General features: G+C 36.8%; 2 protein-coding genes across 3 annotated transcripts; both read left to right on the top strand.

The window, feature by feature from the left end:
- Nucleotides 1-219: 219 nt before the first annotated feature.
- On the top strand, nucleotides 220-1,920 carry LOC104899295 (uncharacterized). The gene is made up of 6 exons (XM_048633933.1): nucleotides 220-329; nucleotides 452-698; nucleotides 787-875; nucleotides 1,023-1,135; nucleotides 1,212-1,332; nucleotides 1,422-1,920. Exons 1-6 carry the CDS (start codon nucleotides 220-222, stop codon nucleotides 1,918-1,920), a joined length of 1,179 nt encoding a protein of 392 aa, XP_048489890.1.
- Nucleotides 1,921-3,500: 1,580 nt separating this feature from the next.
- LOC104899289 (zerumbone synthase) lies at nucleotides 3,501-7,659 on the top strand. Of its 2 annotated transcripts, XM_057396331.1 has the most exons (5): nucleotides 3,501-3,635; nucleotides 4,691-4,762; nucleotides 6,278-6,534; nucleotides 6,810-6,944; nucleotides 7,104-7,659. In XM_057396331.1, exons 1-5 carry the CDS (start codon nucleotides 3,616-3,618, stop codon nucleotides 7,355-7,357), a joined length of 738 nt encoding a protein of 245 aa, XP_057252314.1. In that variant the 5' UTR covers nucleotides 3,501-3,615; the 3' UTR covers nucleotides 7,358-7,659. The 2 variants fall into 2 exon arrangements, with proteins under 2 accessions (XP_057252314.1, XP_010684754.2); XM_010686452.3 differs by having other exon boundaries at nucleotides 6,810-7,659.
- The last annotated feature ends 1,156 nt before the right edge of the window (nucleotides 7,660-8,815 follow it).

Here is an 8,815-nt window from a genome sequence, read left to right as displayed (position 1 = left end):
TTACATGATACTGTGTAGTTGAGGGGTGTGAGTGGAGGATACATGTTGCAAGGTTAGCAGATAAGGTCAGTTGGGCTATTAGGACTTTGAAGGGAGAACACAAAACTTGTGGGAGGTTAGAAGATAATTCCATGGTGTCCTCTAAGTGGGTATGCAAGAATTTATCTAAGGAGATTGCTGCAAACCAAGGTGCCAGTTGAAGCACTATAGAAGGTGGCCATGGAGAGGTTTAGGATCAAGGTCAAGAAAAGGTTGTTGTACAAGGTGAAGACCATGGCTAAAAGGGAGATACATGGAGGGTTTGATGAGTCATATGGTCTTCTTCCAAGGTATGATGAAATGATCAAGGCAACTAACCCAAGATCATATGCCTTGGTTACATGGACAGGGAACACAGGGCCTGTGGTTCCCAAATCAAGGCATGCTTCTTTGCCTTTGTTGCTAATGTCAGGGAGTTCATAAGTGGGTGCAGACATTTAATAGGCATTGATGGGGCTCACCTCAGTAGCAACTACAAGGGCATACTCCTTTCAGCCCTAGGCATTGATGGCAACAATGAAATTTTTCTCATTGCATATGGCATTGTTGACACTGAAAGTACTCCTAGCTGGGCATACTTCTTGAGGAACTTGAGGATCTGTTTTGAGAAAGAAGGATGCAACAGAGATGATTGGACATTCATTAGTGATAGAATGAGGGTAAGTTCTGGACATTTCTCATCGATTAATTTTCTTTATTTCCTGTTTTTATTACACTACTAATTTAATTTCTTATTCTCTTGGTTAGGGTGTTGACAGTGCGGTCCATGATGTGTTCCCAAGAGCAACAAGGAGGGTTTGTTGTCAACACTTGTACATGAACTGCAAAAATGCATGGTACAGTGGGACAACCTTCCACAAGCTCTTCTAGACAACTGCTGATGCATACAATAAGTTTGTCTTCAAGAAGCCAATGTAGAAGATTCATGCATAGAACCCTTAGGCAGTGACTTATTTGGACTCATGCACAGAGCAATGGTCCAGGCATGTCTTTCATCCACTAGTTTGTTGTGATCATAACACAACAAACTTTGTGGAGAGCTTCAATGTCTGCACAAAACCATACACGAACCTTCCTGTTTTCACTTTGCTTGAGGGTAAGTAAACTAAACTATTCCTTCTTTGTGCTTGCTTCAATTGCTTAGATGTTAACATGTTTTCTTCTTTGTGCAGCCATAAGAAACTGGTCCATGAAGAGAATTGGGCCAAGGTTTGATAAGGCAGTTGACATGGATGAAAACATGCTCACTGATTATGCAAAGAAGGTCCTACAAACTAGGAGTGATGAATCAAGGTCTTGCTATGCTACTTCATGTGGGGGGATGGTGAATTTGAGGTTAGAGATGGGAATGTGAGTTTCCCCATTAGGGTAATTGGTGGTAGGTGTGGATGTGGAAAATGGCAAGGTTGTGGTATACCTTGCAAACATGCACTAAGAGTAATTTTTAATGAGATATTGGAGGCTACTAATTTTGTCTCTCCTTATTTTAAGGGGGCTGCTTACAAGGCAACCTATGGGGAGCACATTTATCCCATGGCTGATCCATCTCACTGGCCTGACCATGACCTACCCCTCATTTATCACCCTGATGTTAAGAGAGGTGCTGGGAGACCCCAAAAGCAGAGGAAGAGAGGTCCAAATGAAGCCAAGAAGGGCAAAAGGCACAGCACTTTTAAGTACAGCAAATGTAAAGAAGTGGGCCACAATGCAAGGACCTGTGGAGGTGGACCAACTGCTCAGACCAGGAAGGAGAAAGGCTCTACATCAGCTGCAATAGGGACTGAGAAGAGAGGGAGAAAAAGGAAAGAAACAGATGTTAACAATGCCGCAAGCAGGCAACCTAAAGCTAAGAAGACAAAGAGCAAGAACAAGAAAGCCTGAACTGTTTTAGGATGGTTTCGATTATTTTGTTTTTTGTGATTATGTAGGGCCTATCATTTTGTTGATGCTACATTAGGATGTGCTTCAAATGGTGATTTTTTGCTACATTAGGTTTTCTGTTGATGCTACAGTAGTTAAAACATGCTAATTTGTGGTACACAATATTACATTTGGTCTTTTGCACCAATTACAATATTTCACTTAAATATTCCAAATATCACAACTACAAACATAAGTACTCCTACTTTTATTGTTGCATTTACTAGTTTATTTTGTTGCTTCAGTTTTTTCTTCAAGTGCTTAAGCTCTTCCTTCATCTTCTTCTTCTTTGAACTGTCTCCTTCTTCTCTACATAGTGGAGATTCATGTTGGTTGCTCAGATTGTGCTCCACACTTCCTTTGCACCATATGAAATTGTTGCATGTATCACACTTGTAATACTGTCGCTGAGGATTTGTTGTGGTTTCATAGCTTCGTATTGCAATTTTTTTTCTTCTACAAGTACAGTAGGAGTTAGGTACTCTTATGTATGAAGATTGTGTGGATGAACTATTTGAGTAACTCATGGCAAATCTCCTTACAATTGCAATAACAAAAGGGTGAGGAAAAGGGTATTGGATCCATGTTTTTATATAGCTAGGCAACATAAAACTAACGGCTAGTTTTTTAAACTGGAAAAATAGCCGTTACGAGTCATTCAAAAATAAGGGTATCTGGTGCACAACTATTTTACTTAGGGATATATGGTGAATATATACTTATCACTAACGGAGTACTAACGTCTGTTAACCAAAAAGGTATTTTGGGTTATTTTTCAAAATGTCAGGGGTATTTGGTGAATTTTGTTAAAAGTCAGGGGTATATGGTGAATTTTGAAAAAAGTTGGGGTATTTGGTGAATAAGTTTTTTTGTCAGGTGTATTTGGTGAAAAAACCCGTAATTACTATATTGGAGCACTTATAATATAGTATCGTAGCGTATCGTGAGATATACCTAACATGTTATGATATTTAAAAGATGGAACTATTACCAAGCTAATAGTAAGGAAATAAACTTGCACTCAAGGCTGCGGTTCAATCTTTGGGAGAGTGGATCCCTTACCATTCCCTCCACTCTCAAAGTGTATGCCCGCTAATTCGGACTTGGTTAACCTGCTTGAGGTTTCGATCTGGTAGGGCCGTTCATCTTACCATAAAAAAAAAGATTGAATTGCTTTTTAAAAATTCAAAGAAGAAAGCATATATCGGTAAACTATAAACTTCTTGTGCATTATACATGGGTTCAAAAACTAATTTAGTATATAAATTTAAAATCATAGGATCAAATCTTTTCCAATATATTTATTAATTATTTTAATTAATCAAAACAAGGGCCTCAAATGCCTCAGTTTAAAAGCAACTCTAATGGTGAACATTAGGGACTTGCTAACAAATAAATAAAAAGTTAAGCAATTAGCCCAACCATTAGAGTGAGTAGCTAGAATTTCATTTGCTAGCCAATGTAGCTTAACTAAGCCAATTGACTTGAGCTAAAATTGTAAGCCCATGTGGGAATTTTGGTGAAGAATTTTTATACTCTACAGTAATCTATAGTAGTGCAAGCGGCTTCCAGCAAAGACTTTGACCAAAGTCATTATTGATCACTAGCTTACCAAGCAACTGCTGCTTCTTGTTAGTTCTCAGAAAAAGAGAAACAATGTTCACGCTCAAGTTAAGGTTAGTTTTTCTGATCATTCCTCAATAAATTCACTATACTAGGTTACTCCATTTTTTTCTTACAGATTTTTAGCAATTCTGCAAAAGAAATTAATATCCCTCTTATTTATATTCTGGGTTTAACTATACGCCTAGACTAGAGTATCTCCCAAATAATCGTCACCATTTTCTTTGTGGGGGTTCCAATTTAGGATTGGAATTGATTGAAGATTTTATTTATTTTTGTATAGGACGCCTCAAAGATAGTGGTATGGGCTGAACTCAGTCGTCTTGGATACTATCTCACCAACTGAGTTAATTAACTTACACAATAAAGGATTCATTGAAATATTTAAGGATACTCTTACGGCCCGTTTGGTAGTTGGTCATAAACGGTGGTAATGGGAATAAATTCATGTGTAAATTTGTGAAAAATATCATTGTCCATTCCCATGGTAATGCTATTTTATCCTAAAGTGTCCACTTTCCTTCTTGAATTTTCATCCCCATCCAATACACCTTGTAGTGGTAATGAGTGGTAATGAAAATTGCTTGTCCTTGAAGACAAAAACACAAGTTTAGGGGTGACATTGCTTGCCCATGGAAAAAAAATATCTCCCCATGGAGATTTTAAAGGTGCTTCCCTAATAAAATTACACTTAAAATTCATTCCCATTGCCGCAATTTATTAACAACTACCAAACGGGCCGTAACAAGTATAGGTTAGATGCGTTCTCTAAACTTGAACTTATTTGAAATCAACTTGTTGCACTTGATCCCTACCCCTAGATTCCACACAATGTTTACACTTGATTGAACTTGATCAACTATATATTTTTTATTTGTATTTTATTATGAATATTTTCTTTAAGGTGAAGCAGTTGTTTTTTTAATTAGTCTTTGTAGATGATAGAATACTATTGTTTGTATTGTAATCAAGGTTTTTTTTTTTGAGGGGGTATTGTATTCAAGTTTGTTGCTTACGAATTTTCAAAATTAGAATTCTTTATTTATGGTCATATGAGTTTCTTTTTCTTTGAGGGGGTATTGATTTCTGATCAACATATTGCCTACAGGAAAATTGGTTTATTCTCAAGAGCTCTAGCTTCAGCAAGCTTCAGCAGGGGATTTTCTAATCATGGTAGAAGGTAAAGCAAGAGATAGCACTAACATTTTGAAGGTTGTAGTTATAGTTTCCAAGTTATATATATAAACTTTTGAGTGTAGACGTCCACCTTTTGTAGCAGAGTGCCACAAGAAAAGCTAATGAATCGAGAAAATCTAATTGCTGGACATGTACACATGAAATGAAGTATAATAGGAGTACCTAGACCTATATATGTTTTTATTGTTGGTTGAAATGTTGAATAAATACTTTGTTTTTGGGTGGTTTTTTGAAAACACAAATTCTTGTGTTGGACCATCCCATAATTATATACACAAGCTAAAAGAAAATCAAGTTATGCAAAATACACAGAATGTTATCCTTATATGGACCAAAATTGAAAATAATCTGTGTATATGTATCACTATGTCTTAGTGAAATGTTTTTTTATCGTTGATAGAAACGAAAAAGTTGACTTTTTATATAATTGTAAATTTGGTTAATTTACATGATGATTTTAGTAGTACAATGTTTCTGTTCTTAATCGATCATCTATGAGTAAGTTTGTTTATCTATTGAGAAATTACTAAAGTGATGGAGAGTTTGAGATATGGGTTAGGATATATCATTTTCTCAATCTCAAAAAGGTGATCGATTCTCTTATCAATATTGGGCTTGGCTTGTTGCCTAATTTTAGATTAAAGTTAGGTTGTCTTACAAGACAACTCCTAATAGGAAATGTTCTACCAACCATGTAAGTTTATACTATATGTGAAGCTTAACAATCCAATATTTTGATAAAAGCTCAAATGTATCCTGGCATCGTTGCTTACCATTCAAATACCATTTTTACCTTCTTTGAGACAAATGGGACTAGATCTGAGCATACACAATAAGCATAGACAAATTCTTGTGTTGGACCATCCAAAATCTCTTTTGTCCTCTGTAATTCTATAAGCATAGATATGGTTGCTCAGATTCTGGATCAGCAAGCTATATAACAATTTTAATTAAAAAAAGATTGCATCGTACAGAGTGACATTTTATCCTTCATGTTCACACTCCACAGAAGATTGAGGATCATTAGCTTTCTTTCTTTTCTTTTTTTATAAAAAGTTCCTTCATCCAGTTTAAGTTTATGTTGTAATCAGTTCTGGTAGTTGAAGGATACGACTTTAACAATATTGAATACCAAAGTTTAGGTAAAGATGAACGTTGATATGGATACCTTTTCTTTATCATGGATTAGCAAGCCAGCAGATTCTTTGTTACCGCTGTGATCATCTTCCCGTCTTCATTAGTCGGAATATATAATTATGCTGTGAAAAAGTTGGTTTTTGAGTGTCTGATTCCTACTTTTCACATAAATTTTTGTAGCGAATGATTTTACATCTAATCTAGCATGCTTTTCGCTATCATTTGAACCAAGTCAAACAGTATACGCTTCTGTACAGGATGTCTACACGTTACAAGATGTGTCACTCATTCACTCTGTATCTCTTTCTTTTTTAGTCTATATCTAACTCTTACTGCCTCTGTAATGAATTGAACAAACTAGGCTGGAAGGAAAAGTGGCACTAATCACTGGAGCAGCTAGTGGGATAGGCAAGGCAACAGCAATTAAATTTGTTGAAAATGGGGCCAAGGTTGTGATTGCTGATGTCCAACACGAGCTTGGCGAACACACGGCAAAGGAATTGGGTTCAAGTGCGTCATTTGTAGCTTGTGATGTCACTCAAGAAGCTGATATCGCCAGAGCCATTAATTTTACTGTTTCCAGTTATGGTCAACTTGATATCATGTATAATAATGCAGGTGGGTTAATGTTTTTGGATTGAGGCTAGATCTGTCCTTTAAAAAACTTATTGGTTGATCGAATCAATAGTTTAGAATCAAATGTCTCAGAAGACTGTCTACAGCTCTACTTTGGGTGCATAGTCTTCTTTAAAAAAGTGTTACGAAAAATAAGTTCAGATAAGTTCCAATAAGTTCAGTCATAGGTAATGTTACAATTCAGTATGGGACTTATTGTAACTCATCAGAATTCATCCAAAAGCTGTCTAACATAATCTCTGCAATCCGAAATGTAGGGGTTGCCTGCAGAACAGCACCTTCCATTGCAGATCTAGACCTTGACGTCTTTGATCGTGTGATGTCAATCAATGTAAGAGGCATAGTAGCAGGAATAAAGCATGCATCACATGTGATGATTCCTCGTAAAAAAGGCTGCATTTTGTGTACGTCAAGTGTTACTGGAATAGTGGGTGGGATGGCTCAAACAACCTATTCAGTTTCCAAATCTGCAGTGGTGGGAATTGTCAAGTCTGTTTCAGCAGAGCTGAGCAAGCATGGGATTCGAATTAATTGCATCTCGCCTTTTGCAGTTCCTACTCCTTTTATGATGGGAGAGATGCGGAAGTGGTATCCTGGTGTCGAAGATGACGTGCTAGTGAAGATGGTGCAGGATGCTGGTGAGCTAAAGGGGGCGAATTGTGAAGAAATTGATGTTGCAAATGCTGCTTTGTATTTGGCATCAGACGAGGCTAAGTATGTAACAGCCCATAATTTAGTTGTTGATGGAGGCTGCACTTCAATTAAAAGCTTACGTCTTCCTCCTCCCAATCGAGTAACAGAGTAAAAGTATGTTCTAAAAGAGGGGCATTCCGAGAGTCGAACTCGGGAACTCTCGCACGCAAAGCGAGAATCAACCAAATGCCCGCTTGTGATATTATTTGCTATACCAATAAATATCATACATATTTCTGGGTTTAAGGCGCTCTTTATAAATTTCGTTTGTGCTGTGATACAAAAAAAAAAAAAAAAAAAAAAAGAGAGATTATAGGGTGAGAATGAGAGAGAAGTGATTTTTTTTTTTCAAAGTTGTGTATTACCACTTATGGCAAGTGCCATATTTATACTACAAGATACATTTTTCAAGTACATTACCCTATGGCATTCATTTTTGACTTCATAACACTCCCCCTTTAATGCCCATATTTAATAGGATATTAGTTGTCTCGATAAGAACCTTGTTAAAAAAAATCCATAACCAGAGGAAAGGAGTATAACTACTATGTATTCTTATATGCTTAAAACTAACTGCCTTATTAAAAACTTTGTTAGGAAAAACTCGGTGGGATAAAAACCTAATCGAAGGGAAAAAGAGTGCAACGCATATAATACTCTCCCTAAATCTAGCATATATCGCGATGATGTCGCATTCCAATGTTTCGGACCAATTCTTCAAATTTCTTCGTTGTAAGGGATTTGGTAATAAATCTGCAAGATTCTCACATGATTGGATTGATGGATTTGTTGATGTTTCGTCCCTTCCTTTTGGAGGTCATGAGTGAAGAAAAGCTTTGGTGATAAATGTTAGTTTGTTCCTTTGATGTACCCTTCGCTTACTTGGGGATGCATGCAGTATTTCTTCGTAGATGATAGTTGGATTTGTTGTTATTGTTTCCATCCCACATTCTTCTTGGATATTCTTGATCATTGACCTTAGCCATACACATTCCCATCAGCTTCATAAAGAGAAAATTATCTGCATGATTTGATGATGTGGCCGTCAAAGTCTGCTTTGTGGATTTCCAAGAATGCAGTACCTCCATAAGTGAATAATATCCGGATTGAGACTTAGCCTTTTGTGTCTGATAGGTAGCCAGCATCTGCATATCCAATGAGTGACGCATTGGTCTTGACTATAGAATAATCCAATCTTGTGTTCCTCGAAGATAAGTATAAGTGTCTGACTCCATTCCAATGTCTTCTTGTTGGTGCATTGTGTATCTAGCTAACAATTTACTGAAAAAGCTATGTCAGGTCGAGTATTGTTAGCCAAGTACATTAAGGCACCAATTCACTTAGATATGGTACTTCAGGACCAAGAATTCTTCGTTTTCTTCTCGTGGTCTGAATCGATCATCTTTCTCATTCAGGGAATGCACTACCATTCAGAACTTATTGGGTGGGATTTGTCCATGAAAAACGTTTCAGAATTATTCTGTATAGTTTGATTGATGGACAAAAATCATTTCTTAAATGTTCCATTTGCAGGCCAAGGCAAAATTTGTCCTCCCGAGATCTTTCATCT

This window comes from Beta vulgaris, chromosome 7 (genome assembly GCF_026745355.1).
Source record: "Beta vulgaris subsp. vulgaris cultivar EL10 chromosome 7, EL10.2, whole genome shotgun sequence".
In the NCBI taxonomy this organism is placed as follows: domain Eukaryota; kingdom Viridiplantae; phylum Streptophyta; class Magnoliopsida; order Caryophyllales; family Amaranthaceae; genus Beta; species Beta vulgaris.
This window is presented reverse-complemented; position numbering and strand designations above follow the sequence as displayed.